General features: G+C 39.5%; 1 protein-coding gene across 2 annotated transcripts in view; it reads left to right on the top strand.

Moving 5' to 3' along the window:
• Nucleotides 1–21150, top strand: part of pof1b (POF1B actin binding protein) — a 36486-nt gene extending 15336 nt beyond the window's left edge. Inside the window, exons 3-13 of one of the 2 annotated variants that reach the window (XM_040032521.1) lie at nt 3207–3475; nt 7144–7177; nt 7943–8023; nt 8612–8704; nt 9795–9908; nt 12735–12887; nt 13018–13137; nt 13980–14111; nt 16496–16566; nt 17202–17316; nt 18338–21150. In XM_040032521.1, the coding sequence (XP_039888455.1) occupies nt 3207–3475; nt 7144–7177; nt 7943–8023; nt 8612–8704; nt 9795–9908; nt 12735–12887; nt 13018–13137; nt 13980–14111; nt 16496–16566; nt 17202–17316; nt 18338–18343 (1188 nt within the window). In that variant the 3' untranslated portion in view covers nt 18344–21150. Of the gene's footprint in view, nt 1–3206; nt 3476–7143; nt 7178–7942; nt 8024–8611; nt 8705–9794; nt 9909–12734; nt 12888–13017; nt 13138–13979; nt 14112–16495; nt 16567–17201; nt 17317–18292 lie in introns of both variants that reach the window. The other variant, XM_040032520.1, reaches the window with a different exon arrangement.
• The last annotated feature ends 1316 nt before the right edge of the window (nt 21151–22466 follow it).

Genomic DNA, 22466 nt, shown 5'->3' with positions numbered 1-22466 from the left:
TTGTGTATGTCTCTTTTATGAGCAAAACATTTTAAAACACCTTTCTCTTTAGCACTGTGCAACACAGCATTAGTGAATAAACACCTCTCTGACAGTGGTGAAAGAAGCTGCACCTGTAGTGCTCTGTGCAGGACCTGCTGACTCTCCAATGGCACAATGCTTTGAACTTCACTTGGTGGGAAATTCCAGCTTGTGATCTTCCCTCGAGCTTGTGTGGAATCTGGCTGAACCACTTTCCTCAGCCACGGTTTGGATGTCTAGGAAGAAATATCTTATCTTATCCTTATCTTTGTTTAGTCCAACGTATTTAGTTTTAAAAAGAAATTTCTGAGTTTACCATTCCGGAAAGATCACGCAGGTGTTTTTAAATAAATAAATGCAGAGAAATCTTTAAAAAAGTCCTAGAACATAATAAAGTAGCTGTTTTTGCAGCTTTAATGCCATGACTTTCAGTGTTAGCGCCAGTGTTGGTCGTCAAATTGGCCAAATTGCTGTGTTTAAATACCTGAGTTTAAAAGTGCCATAAGTAGAATTCAACACGTAAAACTACCTTTTAAGTAAGAACTGGAGCGTTAGTAGTGGAATGTACTTTAAAGTACCAAAAGTAAAAAGTACTCGTTCTGTACTAACAGAATGCATAAGCAGGAATAGGAATTGTTTCAGCTGTGGTGCCAGACTCTTTATGTTGATGCTGGCATTCTCACAGATGTACATTGCAAAACCATGACATCACACTCATCGCAACTTCTGTGCACCTAAGTCACAGGTAGGCCTTAAAAAAACCTGCTAGTACATACTGTGCTCAGAGTCAGGCAATAACATGATCACACTGACAGTAAAAACCTGTGTAGGGTTCTTTTTTCACATAAAAGTCAGGATGAATTATACCTGTGAACTGTAAAAAAAAACTGTATGTGCCTGTTGATGAGTCTTTATTAGTTTTATTACTGTTATTTATAAGGTGTTATTAATTTAATTGTTAATACTGAGCCTTTAAGCAGTGGTGGAAAGGGTGCAACTAGTGATTTATAACATTAAAAACATGTCAGACAGTTCAGTCTAGTTTTAGTTTTACGTTTTAATGCATGAAAAAAAGTTAAAACTTTAAAACGTAAAACTCGTCACAGTTTTAAGTTTTCGTATTTTTTAAGTCAAAACTTAAATAACAGGAACATCACCTCCCTGTTTGCTCTTTGGAACTGTAAACAAAGAGCCCCAGCTGTACATTACTTTTTAGTAAGCAATTTTAAAATTCACCCTCTTCCGTCGTGGCGAAGAGGGAGCTGAGTGTAAAAGCGAAGCTCTCAATTTACCGGTCGATCTACGTCCCTACCCTCACCTATGGCCACGAGCTGTGGGTAGTGACCGAAAGAACGAGATCGCGGATATAAGCGGCAGAAATGAGCTTCCTCCGAAGGGTGGCTGGCCTCTCCCTTAGAGATAGGGTGAGAAGTTCGGCCATCCGGGAGGGGCTCAGAGTAGAGCCGCTGCTCCTCCACATAGAAAGGAGCCAGCTGAGGTGGTTCGGGTATCTGACAAGGATGCCCCCTGGGCGCCTCCTGGGTGAGGTGTTCCGGGCATGTCCCACCGGGAGGAGGCCCCAGGGCAGACCCAGGACACGCTGGAGAGATTATATCTCTCGGTTGGCCTGGGAACGCCTTGGTGTTCCTCCGGATAAGCTGGAGGAGGTGGCTGGGGAGAGGGAGGTCTGGATGGATGGATGGAATTTTAAAATTGTGAAAAAGTTAAAAAACTACAGCTTGACTGTTCCTGTAAAATCTGTATCCCTGTGAAAATACCTGCCAAATATTGTATTAGTGAAACATATCTCTCCTGTAGTGGACAGAAAGTGAAATTAGATATAAAATCAAAGTGCAGTTATTATGTTAATGACTGGTTGTCCATGTACCTAATAGCTCTTGAGCAATAAAATGTTTAAAGATTTAATATGACAGTATCGACTCATTTGGTTCATCTTAGTTTTTTTCTCCTCGTGTGTAAACTTGAATGAAATATTAATGTCTCGAATTATGGGCAAAACACAAACTTGTCTGAAAAACCATTTAGTGTTTTTTTTCCTCTCAGTCACTCTCTGTCTCTCTGTTCCTCTGTAAATAATTACAGCCACTACTTGGGACTTTCCCTCAGCTGAAAAGATTCAGAGATGAGATTGTCTTGTTGTAAGATGTCACTGAAGGTCTGGAGGGTTGAGCTGTGAATAAGTGCTTTTTAACAGCCAGCATTTTGCAATTCTCTGCTGTTACATGCACATAGCTGCAGCTGACAGATGTGTTTGGCTTTGATTGAGTGTAGTTTGGAAGTGCAGCATGGTGAAGGCCAGCAGGTCAGGAAAGCCCCTTCAGCATTTCAACACAATGGTTCTTCTTCGCATAAAGCCATGAAGACAATTCTGCAGAAGTATTCAAGTGTCCTGCACAGTCTTGACCTTAACCCCATCAGCTTCAGACATGAACTGGAATGCAAACTGCCAGCCAAGCCTTGTCTCCCCACATATTTAAGTAATCCTTATGTAAATAACAGAGTGCAGCCTCCTGGTAGTTGGCTTTTAACCCTTCCTAGAAAGTCCTCTCAAGAATAGTGGGGCCTTTGAAGCAGCAGTTCAATAAGCTGCAATTTTTAATGTGTTTATTTAACCTTTAAAAAGGTTTAAGATGTCGTTTAGTGCAGCTGTGATTCGGTCTGCTAAGGATTTCTTTTCAAGCGTGATCCCTGTTGGCAGGTGTTCAGCATGTAGCTGAGAAGAGAATTTACTTAAAGCACAAAATGGCATTCCTTACAGTTATCGGCTGAGAAACAGACAAAAGATGACAGATTCATGTCATCATACTGACTCGTCCTGAATTGCTTTGTGTGGCTTATTTCCTGCTGTCTTTACATTTGTGTTAAATCACTTCTGGTGATTTTCTTTGAAAATGTTTAAAATACCTTTCTGGAGCAAGAACCAACAGGTTACCTAACAGACTTATTTACTTTACTTCTGATCTGAACGTTATTTACTCATTGATTGATTTGATGTGTGCTGTCCAGATTTGCAGAAACGTCTGCTTTCTCTTGAATACGATGCAGTGTCTGTTTCCGAGAGCCTTTGGCTAACTAACCATGAAAAAAGACTGATAAAGGACTTAATCATGTCATTCGGATAAAACACAGTGCTTATGGATCTGTTTCTGTCCTGGTACTTCTAGGTTGAATTGGAGGTAGAAGAGGAGGAGGAAGAGGAGGAGGGGGATGCTGTAGAAGTGGAGGAGGTGGAGATTGTTAATGTCATACAGTCGAAACCACCTCCAGTGATAGAGAAGATCTCAAGGAGGGAGGTGAGGACTGAGTTGAAGGAGATACCAGAGCCAACAAAGCTGGACACACGTTACTTCGGCGAGCTGCTGGCTGATGTCTACAGGAAGAACTGCGACATCCACTCCTACATCTCCGAGCATGTGTCCAAGATCCGTGGACAGTAAGTAAACTTTAGGCATTTAAGTTCACATCTACATCAGTGTACACACAAGATTAAAATTACTTTATCTATTTGGTGCTAATTTACAAGAACAGCTGCCTCAAGATGCTTTATATTGTAAGTTACACACCCCACAAAATTAGAGGGAAAATCTCAACAATCAATACATCCCCTATGAACAAGCACTTGGCAACAATAGGGAGGAAGTACTTCCTCTTAACAGGAAGTAACCTCTGGCAGAACTCGGCTTAGAGAACGGCAGCTTTGCGCCTCAACTGGTCGATGGGAGTGAAGGAAAAGAAAAGAGAGCTTAGGGAGAGGGGACAAAAGCCACTATAAGAGAGAAGACAGTAATAAAACACATGGGGAGTGAATGACGTGAGCACAGAAGAAACCTTCAATGCATCATGGGAAGACCGCCAGCAGCCTGAGCCATAACTAATGGATGTTTCTGGGTCATCTGATCCAGCATTAATGATATGCTTCATTCAGTTCATTTAAAAAACAAAACAAAACAATATACTTTTTAATATTTTTTTTTACTGTATAATCATAAAGTAGATAAGATGTCTGTCGTCTGAATTCAAACTTGAAGCTGTTTTCAGAGGAGAGGCTCCGCCTCCCATTCTAAAACTTTAAGAACCACTGAATAAACAAGTAGCAAATGCCCTGTTCGTGCTGGTGGTTGTGAAATGAAAACGATGCAATCCTTTTATAGCAAAGTAAAGTTTAGGTAGTTTTAGCCTGTTGACATATCTTGTTCTTTGTTGCAAAGTTGGATTGCTCAACTTCTGATTGTGTAGGAAGAGTTGGCGGGAGAAGGAACAAATCACAGCAAAAATGACGCGTTGGTCAGTCAATAAAATTTTTCCTCTTCCCTTAAGTGTTGCAGGAGTTCCTGCATTGGAAAAAGGAACAAACGCAGACAGATTTCAGGTATGATAGTAAGATATGGTACTAATCCTTTAAGATATAATGGAGCCTGATTATTCAAGACTTTGTAGGTGAGATGAAGGATTTTAAATTCAGTTCTGGAGCCTACTATAGTCTCTCCTTCTAGACTGTGTTTTAAAAAAAAAGCCTGATAATAAGGAATTCCAATTGTCAAGCCCCAATAGTAACAGATGTGTGGACTAGTTTCTTAGTATCACAGGATGTGACAGGATGTTTCTCATTTTAGGAATATTTTTGGCGTGAATATAACTGGGTATCATCTGCATAGCAGTTAAACTATATGCAGTGTTTTGTAATAAAATAGCCTAAGGGAAGAGTCTTCATAATTTGAGGTTAAATCCAAGCTTACATTTGATTTTTATTTGATTTTAGCATTTTAACCTCTATTCTTATATAAAGCAGATGCAAGAACTACTTGAAAAGAATGAGTTTTTGAAAAAAACTCACACAGCGTTGTTGCTCCCTGTTTCAACTTCTTGCAATGCTATTTAAGCAGTGATGTGAAATGAGGACATCTATTGTCTGGTTCTCAGACATGCTCTGCAACAGTTTTAGTGCAGAATGCAAAGCTGGCCATGACCTAGTCAAAACACGAAGCTTTTATTTTGTGTGATATGCTTTTAAAAAAAGAAAAGTTTTAACTGAGAAGTATGGATTTATTTTTAAGAGGAAATTTCAAATATCTTACTCTGGAATAAGTAAAGTACCAGGGGACAAAAGGAAACCCCGGTCCTTATTACCAGACAAATAGCCTTTCGCAAAGAAATCTTCCATTTCTACCAGATTTTGGAGTTTAGCACAACTGAGAAACATCTGTGTCATGCTTTGGTTAAATTACCCAATGCGTCATGCTCCACTGCATTAGAGGGAGTTGTCTTTCAAACCATTACGGAGTTGTTCACCTCCACGTTATGATGAAACCTTTCTATCATGAGGGGAGGGGCCTCCATGATGACTCCAGTCCACACAGACATGAAAAACTAAAAAACCTGTGGGAGATCTTTTACTGACACCTGCACGATCTGCAACCCCATCGTCAAGCACCAATCATCTAATGTTGGATATTTCTTTAACATCACACCTTTCTGTCTGTCCACGGAAAGATGAGATGTTATACGCATACATCGTTTTGATTTGGACTGCTGTACACCATTTAGATAAGCTGTGTGAGATTGTCATGGAGACAGACACTGGGTTTGGCAGCTTGGATTAGTTTCATGTGCAGCATGCTCAAACAGGTTGAAGGCGAGTTTCGGGTTGGTTTCTCTCGCTCGTAACTCCCGCAGTTTCTCGTCTCTGATCTCCTTACAGTACCTCGCAGTTCCCCTTCAAATTCCCAGGTGAGGTCATGCAGTACCTCTGGTGAAGCCCATTCAGATATCCACACACCCAGCATGTCGCTCCCCATTTTATAATCAATATACTAAAGATGGAGATGAACCACAGCACTGGATCTATACAGTGTGTGAGCACTGTTTGCAGCTGCTATGGGAGAAGCTTTTAAGTTTTAGAGTGAGACAACAGAACTGTGGTGATCAGTGTCACCTGCAAACTGTGTGATTGCTCTGTCATTTGGGAGAGATTCGGTGCTTTGGACACGGGTGTGATAAGTTGGAGTTTTGTTGGAGATGGTTTACATTAAAGAAACAGGAAAGCATTTTCAAATCAGATTGAAAACTTGATTAAAAGATTCTTCGTGCCGTGTTTGAGCTGTGCAAGAGTGATAATAGCATTCTGGATCACGTGTTTTGGAATTTTCTTGTGCTTTTGGGATTGCTGACAGTGGATTCTGCAGTTTTTGATTTGTATTTTTTTTAATTGTGTATATAGCTGTACACATGTTGTCTGTGAATCATAAGGAGTGCCTGCACAGTATGTACACCTGAAAACGTAACCTGGTACAGCACGTGTATTTTAAATGATCCATGCTGATTTTGCACATGTTCACCGTCATCAGTTTCTGCTTAATTTTCACATCACTCTGCATGTTAGTACGGGAAACCAAGGTAAGAAAAAAGGATGAACTGTAGGTCAGGTTTGCTAAAAAGGCCAAAGGGAGTGAAATGGAGCTCCAATAAGTTAACACCCAGTTGATTCATGAGGTGTGGGTGAGTGAGAGGGTAGCCATAACTTTTCACCTTCCTGCCAACCACCTACATGTCTCTAAATCACCGAGCACAGATGTACTTACTTCTTCCACACCATTGTACGTGCGCTGACTCACAGTCCAGACTAAGCAATTAGGCTGAAATAAATATCACGCTGACAAGTCTGATGAGATTCAGGGTGTTTTCATATAATCAAGAAATGTTTCCATGAAAAGCTGAAAACCTCTTTAAAATGCTGCAGCTGTCATTAGCCAGATCGCACACCTTAATGAATATGGATGGGACAGAGGAGCTAGTCAGAGTGGCACCAACAGGCGCTCCTCTGGGCACACAGGAAAACACACGAACTTATCCACACATAGAAAAGCACAGCACCAGGAAATGATCCTAAGATTTCATGTGACCTTAAGTATGGTGCCTAATCTCAGTATGGTCCTAAATTAAATTTTTCAACCATAAAATAAGTTTGTGCACCAAAAGGAGCCCAAATCGTTGATGCATCATCAGAGATGAACAGGTTTTTGTTCAGATAGAACAAAACACGCCTACTGGAGCTCTTTCCAGTCACGCTGTTTTACTCATTGTTTTCCTTGCTTTGTGTTCCAGGAAACACCTGATGGATTTGGGAAAAGATTCCATGGTGAGAAACAATCTTCCATCACACAAGTAACTGATAAGTGAATCTGAGGAGATCTCAGAGAGACACAACAACATTAGCTGCGGTCAAAATGAGTCACAAGCTTGAAACTAATCAGATTTCAGATATTTTCTGCAGAATATGAGAGATTTTGACTAAAGTCCTTGGAAACAAAAACTAAAGTAAAAGTGTTTTTTTTGTGATCAACATTTTATTGATTTAAAACGGGGTTGGGGGGGGGGTACAGACATATACAGCACAACTGTAAACTGCAGTAGCAAAGCAAACATTAGTCACAAGGCATAGGGACAGCAAAGAAAAAACACAAAAACACAAAGTTAAAACCAATTATTGCCTCTTCCAGGAGATAACTCTGGATGAGAAGATTTTCCAAGCTTCGACAGTCGTGGGTCGAGCTTTATTTAATTTTGCTGTGGTATGTTCAAAACCAATAACACGGATAAGACATCGTCTCCAGGATGATTCCCTACAAATGTCAGGACTGAACCATTGCCTCGTAATAGTCTCCTTTGCGGATGTGAATCCAGCGAACAACATTTTGCATTGTATTTGTTTTAAGGAGATTTCAGAGGTATCATTAAGGAGACAAAGACCAGGATTGGGAACATAAAAAACTTCCAGTACCTCAGATAACACAGAGTTCACAAAGACCCAAAAATTGGATACAACAGGACAGTCCCAAAACATGTGCAAAAACGTGCCAGGTGATGAATAAGTAAAAGTGTTTTTGTCATTCTTTCACTTCAGGTGGATAAAGAGGAGGTGGAGGCTTTGATTCCAAAAGGAGCTACTGAACTGACCAAGCAACAAATGCGCTACCTGCTACAGGTAAGTGACAGACAGAAAGATTCCAATAATACACAAGTTTAATTAATAACACATTTTGCTATCAATGAGAATATAATCCCACAAATTCAAGCCTGTCACCTGACGACGCCTGGTCTCGTCTTATCTGAGAAGCTAAGCAGCGTCAGGCCCGGTTAGTACTTGGATAGATGGGAGCTGGGATTCCTCCAGCTGTCTTAGCTAACCACATGTCTTAGTTAATTATAGGCTGAATTCCAGCCTTCCTCTTATTTAAAAGGTTCCTGAAAGAAACAGGACTAGTGAAGGTTAGATTGATCTTCTTATGGCCTCTGACAGTGGATTCAGCTCTGTGTTTATCCTGTTAGACCTTAGTAAAGCGCTCAATACTGTGTATTGGACCTCATAATCATATCCAGACAAGATCATTAATAAGGTCAAACTAGTTACCGTTTGAAATTCTGTCTGTACCAGTAGCATCTGTGTTGGGCCGCCTAAAACAGCAGAATATGTGCTTTTTAAATAATATTTACGACTGCAAAGCATTGAGCTTCACACGTTTGTTTTTTCTGTCCCCTCTCTGGTGTTACCTTCTCTGTGTTTGTGTGTCAGACTCGTCTCACTGCAGATAAGAGCATGCGTCTGCTGCTGTCCACCTTCAACAGTTTGAGAGAGGAGCTCCTGCACATGTCGGAGGACCTGCGGGTAAGAAGGAGAAAAACACTTCAGACAAGTCCCAGCTCAGTCACCATAACTCAGACACTGTCCTCTGCAGCACAGTGCTTGGTATCTGGATAAAAAGTAGGGTGGATCGGCTTTGTGTCTTCTTGGAATCTTGGAGAGAAACTGGAGCCGCTAGTTTGACTCTGCGGCGACAGCAAAAGAAAATAAAAAACTGTGGTAACAAACACAAACAGGAGTATAAATCAAAGCTGTCAGATCATCTTTAAGCAACTGAGAAAACTCCAGTACATGACAACAAACAAGCAAACATCTCCTAAGAAAGAAAGTCAAAGAAAAAATGCTAACACTTTATAATATTGTAGGGGAATAAATATAGTGGTACATTCAATACATTCAAAGGGCAGCTGTGGCTACAACTGTAGCTTGCCTCCACCAGTGTGTGAATGTGAGAGTGAATGAATAGTGGTATTGTAAAGCGCTTTGGGTGCCTAGAAAAGCGCTATATAAATCCAATCCATTATTATTATTATTATTAATATGCTTCTATATTAAACATTCAAATTTCGGTATTAATGGGTTTAAGTCAGGAGTGTAAATGTGACCGTAACATCAACACCTCGTGGTTCTGCCATGTCCACTTGAACCTATTTGGTTGATAACGACTTCAGTGTAACATCAGCACTGAGGGAGAACATGACAGAGGGTGTGGTTACATAAGTAACATTCAGATCTGTACAGCAGCGTCTGTCAGGGTAGAACAGTATGCGCCCAAAGGCTTCACGCATCGTATATGAGCTTTTTTTCACAGGGGTGCGAGTTACTTAAATAGTTTCAATTAGACAGGCACGTACAGGACACCAGAAAGATAGTATCAAACTATTAATGAGGTGTGGTGAGTCACATTCATTGTGCTTACATTTCTGAAGAAAAACAATTAACGTTTTAAACTGACAAGGAATCAAAAATGCAAATGTGTGTTTTCTCTGATTCCAACAACAAGCCCAGCGTAATGACTAATCTGAATCCAGAAGCAAAGAAGAAGGCATGTCAGCGATCATGAAGTATATGATTATTACTGTTAAAGATGTGATATGTCTGTCTGATATTACAGCGTCTGGAGAGTGAGAAGGACTCTTTGGAGAGAGATCTGAGTTTCAAAACAGACCAGGCTCGGCAGTATGACTCCCTCCTGGCGACCGTCCGAGAAAACAACAGACAGCTCCAGGTACTCCACGTGTGTCTGTCTGTTAGTGTGTGTGCCAAATATTCATGAACAAAATTTGTTTCTCCAAATTGTGCTTGGAGAAACCACCGTTTTGATGAGTAACTTGTATTTGGTTTGTTTCATAATACCACAAAAACACTGGAGGGGAAAAGAGCCGGTTTAATTCCAGTACAGTTTCTTTTAATGTCAGTGTCTACATACAGAGGCAGAACCCGAACTATCAGACAATCATGAGCAAGCATGGCAGGGTTTTGGAAGAGGAGACCTGCAGGCAGAACCAGGCTGAGGGACAGGCTGGTACTACAGTATGAAATGGACCAATGAGAGGCTACAAAATTACTTTAAACAGCCAAAATTATTAAGATTTTCAGTGTCAGAGGTTTCTTTTAGTGGCCTCTCTCTGCTTAGCAGGTAGAACTTGGTTACCCAAGGCTAAAAAATATTAAATTTTTTGTTGCCTTTATCTTTAGGTCTCTACACCAGAACAAGCTACTGTAGTTTACCAAAGTGCTTGCAAAGCCAGCTGTCAGTCAAAGTGCCCATAAGTCCAATATACAGATGTAAAATTAAAAATTCACCACCATAGTGTTGGCATCCAGTGATGGGGGATCACAAGCCAGTGTGCTCCTAGTGCATAAATGGAGAGGGTTAAACGTTTGCGTTAAATCAAATGTACTGATCATCAAGAATGAGATACTGGAAATGTGAGAAAATGTGCTACTGTTGGGTGAAGACAGAGGAGGAAAGGCAGGTGTGTAAATGTGAGATTAGGGACCCTAAATGTAGGGCCTGTGAGTAGTAAAGGGAGAGAGCTGGTTGATATGATGGCGAGATGAAACATAGATATGTTGTGTACAGTGTTGGGTGTAATGCGTTACTAATTTACTGTAAGTTACTGTAATTAAATTACTTTTCCACTGAAAAAGTAGAGTAACTAATTACTGTTCATTTTTAGGTATTTTAATTACAGTTACTTACAATGTACTTGCGTTACATTGTAAAATAATTAAACTCGCTGAATATCATTATTTAATTTCAATAATTTATTTTCTAAACGTAGAAGTAAACTCTGCCGCTTTAACATCGCTGTAGTGCAGCTGCGCGTCATTTCGCGCCAGTTTGTTGCATAGTCATATTCCAAAGCGGAAGATATCGGACTCGGCTGAAGCGTGTGGCTGTTTTATGACATGGACATATTCCCGTCTCAGACAAGAACATTACAGTAATATGTAAGCTATGTCCTGGGGAGAAAAAACTATCGGCTGCTGTTAATAGCACGAGTAATCTACTCAAGCTTCTGACACGAGAGCATAGACGAACACTTCTGAGTGACTCTTGTTCATCATCCATGGATAACACCGTGGCAATTCCTGCTAAGCAGGCAAAACGTAATTTTACTTCAGCAGCACAGAAAGCGTCTGAAGGTGAGCTTAAAAAAATGATTGCAGGCTACATTGTGGAAGAGATGCTACCGCTGCGTACTGTAGAGTCTCCGTCTTTAAAAAAAAATGTATTTATTATTTAAAGACTTTAATTTCTATTGTTTGTCCACTCAATGTTTATAGGGATTTTAAGTATTTAGTTAAATTACTTATTTAGTAATTAAGTTACTTTTCTGACACAGTAATTAGATAAGTATTTTAAATACAATATTGACTAAGTAATTAGTAATTAGTAATTAATTACTTTTTTAAAGTAACTTACCCAACACTGGTTGTGTATTCAGGAGACAAGGGTGGAAGGGAGGTGGATTCAAACTGTTCTACGACGGTGTCGATAGGAAGAAAAATGGAGTAGTTGCGATCTTGAAGGAAGACTATGTGAATAGTGTTAAGGTAGAGAGAGCGCCAGACAGGGTCTAGAGTTTCATGCTGAAAATAATAAGAAAAGATGACGAATGTTTAAAGTGTGTGCCCCACAGGTTGGAAGTCAGATGAAAGAGAGGATTTCTGGACTAAGTGTTAGAAGAGAGTCTTCATTGAGGAGAGAGTGGTGATTGGAGCAGACTTCAATGGACATGTAGGTGAAGGGGGCAGGGAGCAGAGGAGGTCCTGGGTAGCTATGGTGTTAAGGAGAGAAATGTTAAAGGATACATTGCGGTTGTTAAGAGTGACTGCTGTCATTTCCACTAATAGTCACAGAGAAGTATTTTACTACAGTTGAAGGCTGTGTGTAAAAAATCAAAAAACGAACTTTACGTATTATCACAACACTATGAAAATTGCCAGAAAAAAAGGCGGTTCCATTCTTTCACGCTATGAAAACGCTATGACTATGAAAACAGAATTCCAGAAATCCAGAGTTTTCTGGAGGCATGTTTGCAAAGACAACAGAGAGCTATGACCTGTTTTGCCTTCAAGCATGGGCAGGACTCAGTTGCACTCTTCATAGAAAGTGTTTCATTGCAGTCACTGGCCAGCGTTACTGTGCAAATAGTGGAGATGTTTCACTTAAGGATCAAAATGAGAAAAACCTGAACAACCCAGCTATTTTTTTTTAATCTTTGAAAATGTGTGCTGCTTCTGTGAATCTGTCTGCATGGGTTCATGTGTCAGAGAAGGAGAAATGTAAGTAGCTTTGCTACTTTTGCTTGTCAGTTCATCTAAAAAGGCAATCCTTTATTTGGAATGAGGACACGCAAGATGTTTGTAGTGATTCCTCAGAGTATGGATTACTGCATATACACAAATAGCAGGTCGACGTTGAGGCAAGAATTTGACCTTCAGTTTAACAAATAATACTCTTCGACACAGTCAGGTACTGCAGTTTCTGACTGTGTTGGATTCGGGCGTCTACATAGCGTCTATGTGTGTTGTCTTTCTGCAGCTGTCTGTGAAGGAATCCCAGGCCGCCCAGCGTTCACTGGAGAGCCAGATCATGAGCAAACAAAGTAGCGAATCGAATCGTGACTTCAAGCTGAAAGAGATGGAAGCAAGAATGAAAGCAATGGAGAATGAGAACAAGATGCTCCGACAGAAGGTAAAGCTGGATATGCTCTTTTCCCCCTTCATGAGCTACATCTCTTTAAATAAAGAAAGTTATGCAGTTATTTAGCAAAATGTGTTTTTGAAATCTTTTGTCTTTTTGTCTTGTCTGTCCCTCCTATCAGCTGGCTGGACAAGGTAGCAGCTCCACCTTTCAGATCAAAACAGACGAATTATCCCGTCAGTACAATGAGCAGCTCAGCACCTTGACTCGAGAGAAAGATCGGGAGATCGAGAGGCTGAGGGTAAGACAGGAAGAACTAGATTCTCATCAAAATGAAAAAAAAAAAAATAGACCACAGAAGTTTGGTTTTCAGATAGGTAAGTGGCGAGCTACAGAAGCTGCACAAAAGTTGATTTGTCGCCAAAGATCTGCCTGCCTAATATTGCATTGGTCCCTGTTCGGCTGCCAAAACAGCCCTGACTCATCGAGGCATGGACTCCACTAGACCCTTGAAGGTGTGCTGTGGTATCTGGCACAAAGATGTTAGCAACAGAGTCTTGTAAGTCCTGTAAGTTGCGAGGTGGGGCCTCCACGGATCAGATGTGTTTTTCCAGCACATCGCACAGATGCTCGATTGGATTGAGATCTGGGGAATTTGGAGGCTTGTCGTTGTGCTCCTCAAACCGTTCCTGAACCATTTTCACTCTGTGGGAGGCCACATTGTCCTGCTGCAAGAGGTCACAGCCATCAGGGAACATTGTTTCCATGAAAGGATGTACGTGGTCTGCAACAGTGCTTACGTATGTAGTATGTGTCAAAATAACATCCACATGGATAGCAGGACCCAAGGTTTAACAGCACAACATTGCCCACAGTATCACAATGCTTCCTGTTTGCCTGCTTCCCATAGTGAGTGCTGGTACCAGAAACCATGAAATAATGATTAATGTTAGATGACGGTGCATCCCGGTGCTTGTATTTAAGGAAGGCATTGTTTTTCGCTTGCATGTTGTTGGCAGTTTCAGTTGCATGTTATAGGCCAGAAACATAAAAATATATATTCTAACATGCTCCCATCGTAGTCTTACCTAAACTCATTTTTTTTCCTGGTTTGCTCTCCGTCTCTTGCTCTAATCTCTCCAGACCCAGATAACAAGGATTCAGACAGAGGTCACCACTGACAGGTCGTCCTCAGAGAAGAGTCTTCAACTGAAGATCACAGAGCTTCTCACCATGTTGGAGCTGCAGAAGACCACCATCTCCAAACAAGAGGAGGTCTGCAACACACAACACATCAACACTGTGTTTAATTTTGTGCCAGTCAAAGATGGAAGACTATCAAAAGGATCAGTCGAGACAAACCGGCGCTCTCAGAATCAAGAGACTAAATAGAATCAGCTGGATATTATATAAAATAGCTGTTTTTCAGTTCGTTTTATAAAGAATCTGTTAAACCTTAAATACAGATCAAGTATTAATTATATCTGGAGACCTGGCTGTGATGACAAGCAGACCAACAGGTTTGTAATGATGGACTAAAACAAAGATGAGTGGGTACAGCTGCCTGTGTCCAACTTTGAGTTCAAATAGCCCCACCTCTAATTTCCACCCTCTCACAGTTGTTAAGAAGAGGGAAAACCTATAGAAATAACTTTTTTCTACAGGCTCTGACCCTGCCTGTTGCTGCTGTAAAAGTTTGGTTTTTTGACACTAAAAGCCATTTGGGGATGGAGATGGAGTCAGTTAGCAGCCTCACGTGGCCATTTGAGGTACTGCAAAGCCATTCAGTTTGAATTTAACTAAAGTGGGGTTATTTTTCCACACAATATCAGCTTCAATATCAATATAGTCACAAAGTTTAATACTGAGATCTGCATATGCGGAAGCAGTCTGATTAGATGTTTCTAGGTAGAAATAGGCTTTTTATATGTAGATTATAAACTGATAGTGAAGGTAATGATTTTACCGTCTGCCATTTTTCACACCCGAAAAAAAGGGTAACTTGTGAAGCTCCTGTGACATCGTCCGACTCATTCTGTTCACTGATCCTGCTGTGTTTCCAGTTAAAACCAGTCTGGATTCAATTATGTGCAAACTGCAAAAGCAATTTTAGTAAACCACAATTTTCCTTTATCACCATCAGACTTAATGCATTTTGGATGATCAACAGATTTGTCTTTAGTCATGCGGAAACAAACTGAATGCTATAAATGAAGGTTGTAAATGAAGAAAACAAAGCCGGCACCTTTCAGGTCCAACTACATTCCTCTGACTGAAAGACGATAGTTAATTTAATTTCAAAATCTGTTGCTTTCATTCAAATTCTGTTCTTTTCATTCTAATTCTTTTGTTTTTATGCAAAATCTGTTCTTTTCATTCTAATTCTTTTGTTTTTATTCAAAATCTGTTCTTTTCATTCACATTCCGTTGTTTTCATTCAAATTCGATTCTTCTCATTCTAATTCTGTTCTTTTCATTTTAATTCCGTTGTTTTCATTCAAATTCCGTTGTTTTCATTCAAATTCTGTTGTTTTTATTCAAATGCTGTTCTTCTCATTCTAATTCTACTCTTTTTATTCAAATTCTGTTGTTTTCATTCAAATTCTGTTCTTTTCATTCTAATTCTTTTCTTTTCATTTTAATTCCGTTGTTTTCATTCAAATTCCCGTGCTTTCATTCTAATTCTTTTGTTTTCATTCAAAATCTGTTCTTTTCATTCACATTCCGTTGTTTTCATTCAAATACGATTCTTCTCATTCTATTTCTGTTCTTTTCATTTTAATTCCGTTGTTTTCATTCAAATTCTGTTGTTTTTATTCAAATGCTGTTCTTCTCATTCTAATTCTACTCTTTTTATTCAAATTCCGTTGTTTTCATTCAAATTCTGTTGTTTTCATTCAAATTCCGTTGTTTTCATTCAAATTCTGTTCTTCTCATTCTAATTCTGTTCTTCTCATTCTAATTCCGTTGTTTTCATTCAAATTTCTGTTGTTTTTATTCATGCTGTGCTTCCTCCTTCTACTTCGACTCTTTTTATTTCAAATTCCCGTTGGTTTCAGTTCAAATTCCGTTGTTTTCATTCAATCCGTTGCTTTTCATTCAAATTCTTTCTATCTCATTCGAAATTCTGTTCTTCTCATCTAATTCTTTATTTCTTTTCAGTTTAATTCCGTTGTTTTCATCATTCAATTCCCGTGCTTTCATTCTAATTCTTTTGTTTTCATCAAAATCTGTTCTTTTCATTCACATTCCGTTGTTTTCATTCAAATTCCGGTGCTTTCATTCTATTTTTTTGTTTTCATTCAAATTCCGGTGCTTTCATTCTATTTTTTTGTTTTCATTCAAATTCCATTGTTTTCATTCAAAATCTGTTGTTTAACCTCAGGCGCGTTTGATTACCTCAGGTGGCTCACATCACATACCAGCGCAATTAAAACTGCACAAACTGCAGGAAATAGTTTTGCTCGACATTCATTTGCTGTGAAGTTAACAGTAAAAAAGACTATAAATTCCATGCCATGTGTTGGTACTCGAGTTCCATTTTACTCTGACACATTTAAAAAAATTGCCTAAATGAATGCAAAGTGACTAGAATGAGTGTGAGCTATCTGTGTGGAGCACAATGTGCCGTTTAACTGACGGCTTCTTGTGGTCCTCAGGAGATCAGAAGGCTGACGCAGGACAGGAACAGCAGCTCCAAGAATGTCACTAAGACCATCATCACCAAAAGGTACGAAATAACTATGACAGATTGCTGCCAGACAAGATAACTTTATATCAAGTTAACTTATGTTAAGTGACCCTTAACTCTGCTGAGTCTACTGACTGAGTTCTTGCTAGCTCATGCTGAAAATGCTTTGAAGCAACGTGATGTGTAGGACTAACCCAGCAACCACAGTCAAAGCCTGACGTTATCTTCTCAGGTCTTTGAACGGTGGGCATCTTTTGGATAAGGCAGGTCATTAAATGTGGCACTGAAAGACACCCATTTGGACACACAGTAAAAGAGTGGGATTTATCTTAAGTGGAATGACATGAAAACCAAACCTTTAATAGCCTTTATTCTTGATTTTTAATCACAAATTTCACAGGAGTACTTGTACAGCTTGCCGGTGTGGCTCTTCTTAATTAATGCGATTATGGAACGTGTTGTTTGGCCGAAGAGAGAAAAAGGAGAAAAACACAATAGAACAAAATTATTTAATCTATTGTGTTTTGGGGAGATCTGTTTTTTTAAACTGCCACCTATTACACTTTCAAAAAGATAAGTGACAGTTGAATCACTTGAATGCAGTATATACAGACAAATTCTAACCATCCACGTGACTCACAATCTGAGAATAACAACTAAATGTGCGTTTGCAGGTACAGGAACCAGTACCCGATGCTTGGTCTGCTCAGTGATGATTACCAGGTCACCTCACCTGTCAAAGAAGACAAGACCATCGTCATCGAGAGAAGTGGACAGATGATCAAACAGGTAAAAACAGGAGGCGAGAGTGAAGGGTGAGAGTGAGCAGGTCACTTTCACTGAGCTGCTCTACATTCCACACTGATTTAATGAGCGACAGCAGTGCACCTGTACATACAGCTGCATTAAAAAATATTAGGTTTGTTGAAAAAGAAATTACCAAAAGTTCATATGTTCTTGAATTTACATGTATGTGTTTATAATTCGACGTGATTTGAACTGAGATTCTGACAGAAAAACTGACAAACTGCACAAAATTTAAAGACTTTTGTGGGACTTTAAGTTAATTTTGCAGATTTACAACTTGATGCAAACAAAAAAAACTGACAAAGGTGAAAATAAACGAATAAAACAATCCACATGTGGGCATACGGCTAGATTTTATATCAATTGATTGTCAAGCAGCTTCATTACATGTGCAACAAAGTCTATCATCATTATCGGCTCTTAAGTGACAAATAGAATGTTAAAAAGGGGAAATTCAAACTTCAAACTTGGAGTTTATTTCATGCATAATGTCAAATCTTAAAAGAGTTCAAGTAAATCAGTGTTCATTATTAAGAAATAATAAATATAAAAACTGCACTTTTTGCGTGCTGTGAAAGCAAGATATCTTATTTTATTATTGACCTACACTGTTTGAAGTTTTCAGCTAAACAGCAAAGCCCTGATTATACTGTCTGCGTCTGCACGTGCCAGTTTTTCCGTGACTACATCGACTTGTCAAGTCCTCCTGCTCATATCAGAGATTGTTTTTATTTTTCTGATCATGAATTGTAACATTAAAGTATTTTGCAATGAAGCAGTAAAGGAGTAATCTACTGTGAAGGAATGTGATAGTCGGGACTCTGAGAATCCGTAAGACCGAGGCTGTTCAAATTGTGGAAACTGTGTTTTCTTTGCATCTTCTCCATTAAACAAGTGAAGCGTTTGCATATTTAAACTGAATTATAACAGCTCTACCTGTTTTTTTATTTTGAAACAGGAAATCATTACAACCCCTTAAAGACACACTGCTTCTCTCCGACAGGAATGAACTATGACCAACCAGAAGATCCAGATGTCACCCCCTATTCCCCTGCATGCTCCTCCCCCTCCCCTCAGGGCTCCCAGGGATGGTGGTGGTTGAAATCCCCTTCTTTGCCCCTAAATTTGGGATCTTTGCTTTGACCAAATTGTTTGGGGTGACAATTTTATCAAAATTTTCATTTTTTTTCCTTGTAACTAATAAAAAGGGAATTAATAATCCACTAATCACAGGCCAAATCTGATCAGATGATGCTACAGCCAGTTATGGATTGAGGCACGGGTAAAAAGAGTCACGACAACTGGGAACACGCTGAGATTAGAGTTGAACTGTCCGACGTGGATGGACGCTTCCTCTCTTTTCTCACCTTTATAACCTCATTCTGCTGGATTCACTAAATTTAACATTCAGTCTTATTTGGTTTGACTCTGCACTTTAGCACATTAATACAAAGCACTCAATGGAATCACTAAACAAGTGATTCTGCAATATACTGCAATACAGTCATCTGTGATACCTCACAAAGTTGGTATTTAAAGAAGAAAATGTCCTTGAAATGGGAAAGATTGTACACTATGACCTGAAATTTAAAATCTTTCAGGCTTAGTCTGATATACAAGAATATTCACAGGAGATTGTATTGTGATATATTGCTCTGTTGATGATTATCTGTCCCATCTCTACCTAGCTGGGGCAAGATAAGTTTGGATTTGGTTCCACGTGGATGTTTGTCTTCCCATGCTGTAAAATTCTTGGATGGAAATAGTTTAAGTTTTGTTTCTAAGGAAGTAATATTCTTATTTATTTCCCATTTTCTTTCTAGAGGAAGGAGATTGTTTGAAATATATATACTTTATATGCTCTCTGTTCAGTTTATTAAGCCTACCTGTGCATCCTCATGCATCATAGTACAACGTGTCCATTTTTGTTCATTCTTTGAACTGGCTGCACTAGACAGATATACCTAATAAAGTGACTTCAGTATTCTTAACTGTGAACACTATGAATAAGCTTTTCTAGAAAAGCTCTCCTGACAGAGGTTTGCAAATCTATGCTTCTGTCTAAACACGAGAAGTTGTAAAAAAAAACTGTCAAATCTGCTTAATTACCTTTGAAATCACTAAATGTCAAAAGATTGGATCAATGAGACAAGAAGTCTGCAGCTAACCGAAGGAAAACAATGCACCGCTGTGGAACCAAATGCTAAGTACCAAAGTGTCAGCCTCCAGTTGTCACCGATGTGTGTTTTGCCAAGACTGGTACCATGTAGCATGTAGCATGTAGCATGCAATCCTCCTCAAAGCCACCACAGCCATTCTTGCCCAGGGGACGAGGAAGTGGATGCATTTCTATGACTGCTACTCTGCATGTAAATATTTGTGTATATTTGTAAGCTGGGCGTGCTTAGTGTATGATCTCTCCAGTGCGCGTGTGGAATAATCCCCCTCTGCACTGTGGTTCTCATGATCATTTAACAAACGTTCTTAACGGGTAGTTTACTTCTGTTTAGTGCTAAGTGACTGTTTTTTTTGTTCAGTGCATTTTACTTTATTTGTAAGTTTTCTATGACTCAGAGGTGAATGGGTTCACATGTAGCTTTCATGTGCGATCTCGGGTTCGGGGTGTGTGATGCCTCACATTCGTGTGAGAAAATTCAGGCTTGATTGGACGCCTCCGGGTGCGAAGCATCACATTGGGCGGGAGGGTGGGAGGGGAATATAGCTGGAACTGAAGCATGATTTTGGGAAGGGGGGGTGTTAAGATGGTGCAAGAAGATTTAAAGCACAATATCATATAAACTTTATGCCCGAGTCTGTTTCTGTTTCAGCTTCTTTTTTCTACTCTTCTTACATACAAGCAGAAGGCTTTGTGTCTACTGGGTAGCACTCATACCCCTTTTCCACCGATGCAGGTGCCCAGTCTATAGCCAGTTCCGTGTGTTTCTACCAAGAAAAGACCAGTGCCCATGCCAAAAAACCTGGCATCAGAACGGCACCACAAAATTTCCCGGCCGAGAGTTGGGATCACTGACATCAGTGGTGTGGGAGGGGCTACCACAAGAAAGTGAAGAATGATTGGTAGGTACAGCCCACAGTTTCTGGCTGCCATGATTTTCTTAAAATAGAACTTACCTCAACTCCCTGACACTACATAGTCGGTCCTAAAACCTGTTGCATTGTGGTGCTGAAGACAGAACTGGCTCAACACTATTACTGGCACCAGTATCAGATGGTGTTAAAGAGGTATTGAAGGCACTGTAGCCTGCTTTACTGGCTCATCAGCAGCTTGTGGTTTACATGAAATAGAACACTGAAACTACTGACTTTAAACTGAGGCTGTGTATTTGTTACTGCGCCACAAGCTTAAAAAAATATCTGCTAATAACCGAATGTCAGGGTTGGATGGTAATAAATTATATTAAGGGCAAATGTATTTGCAGAACTCAAAAGAAAATTCAGAATTTTAAATGTATGATTTTAAAGTAATTAAACAGTTTTTGGATTAGATTTGTTTTTCTGTTTTGAATTTATTGTAAGACAGTTCTAATGAAAAAAACAACAACTTCCATACAAAGTTACTTTTCAACATAATCTGACCCAAAATGATGAAAGCATAGAGAAGGTCCAGTTATTGTTTTCATCCTCTTTTTAAAAAACAACCACCGATCCGTGATTGTCTACCAAACCTGCTTATGTTGTCGTTGATTTGTATTGTAGTATACTGATGCTGATGATGGGGTATAAAATACAGTTAATGATTGTTTGTAACTGATATAGACAACAGTGAAGTAATATTACAAGATCTTTGTAAAACAATGTGTAGTTCTTCCTTTAAAGAACAGCACAAACTGGCTACAACCCGAATAGAAAGACGTGAGAGGTAAAAGTGATGGTGACGCCTCGACTGGCAGCTTTATTTAAATGCATTTAAATCAACTCCAGTGCTCGAGAGCTACTTTTCCTTTTTTTTTTACCCCAACACAGCTGAATCAAATGATTGGATTATCTCTTCAGCATGCCATCAAGTTTGGCAAAGGCCTGGTAACAAGCCATTCATTTGATTCAGGTGTGTCGGAACAAGGATGCATCTAAAAGCTGCAGGACAGTAGCTCTCCAGGACTGGAGTTGGACACCCCTGATTTCCTTTCAGTGTTACAAGCAAAACAGCAGTCTTGACCATCAGCAGTGAAAAGTGGCTTTATGCAGAGCTGTAGAAATAAAAGCATTTTCTTCTCTTTGATCTTTGTTCTTTGGCCAGTCTCAAATATGACTTCTACTTTACAATCTACTGTGCTGAAAACTGAAGTCACCGCTTTGACAAGTCGAGACGCATGTTTTACGGGTGCCATTCAATAAAACATTTCTTGAATATGATGAAGGCAAGCTGAGGAGCTGTGAGACACACGTTTCCTTAATTCTGATACTTGACTTCTTGCTCATTTGGGTACTGAGGTTCTCATATCTGTTCTGTTCTGGTTGGAGCTGGTTTGTGCTCTTCTATGAAAGTCCAGCACGCACATATTGGAGTATTTTACTGCAAGGAATAACTGATGAGGTTTAGTTTGTGTATTTTCAATATTTTGAGGGAATCATCAACCCCCAAATGCTCCTAGCTGTATTTGGTGCTTATGTATCGAGCGCACCAGTTTTCGTTGTGGTAAAATGCAATGCAAAGCAGGTTTTGTACTGATCAGTAAGGCTTTTAACAAAGTGAACTTAAAACAGGGAGTGTAATGTCCCACTGGAACACCACAGTGAATAAATGAGCTCCTGCATACCTGTATATTCTATTAAATGTCACAAATTAATAATGATTATATTGATATATCAGACCAATTTATCTATAAATTGAAAACATCTCCATTTCTGAGTCCAAACTTTAAAGAAATTCTGCAGTAGTACTAACCCAAATTAAGTACGGCTCCTCTCGTGGTTTGCTGCTAAGTAATTTTACTGATCACCTGTTTTGCTGTCCCTCTAGTGCAGAGGTGCCTCGAACTCTTGAGGCCTGGAGTTCCCCACCTCTGCTCTAGTGTGTACAGGACTTGCAGCGTATAAACTGTACTACAGACTCTGACTATTACATATTACATATTCCTGTCTTTCTGTCTCCTTGATTGTATATTTCTGCA

The sequence above is a fragment of the Simochromis diagramma genome, unplaced genomic scaffold (genome assembly GCF_900408965.1).
Source record: "Simochromis diagramma unplaced genomic scaffold, fSimDia1.1 OVJJ01000216.1, whole genome shotgun sequence".
Classification (NCBI taxonomy): Eukaryota; Metazoa; Chordata; class Actinopteri; order Cichliformes; family Cichlidae; genus Simochromis; species Simochromis diagramma.
Note: the sequence above shows the minus strand (reverse complement) of the source record. Positions and strands in the feature narration are given on the sequence as shown.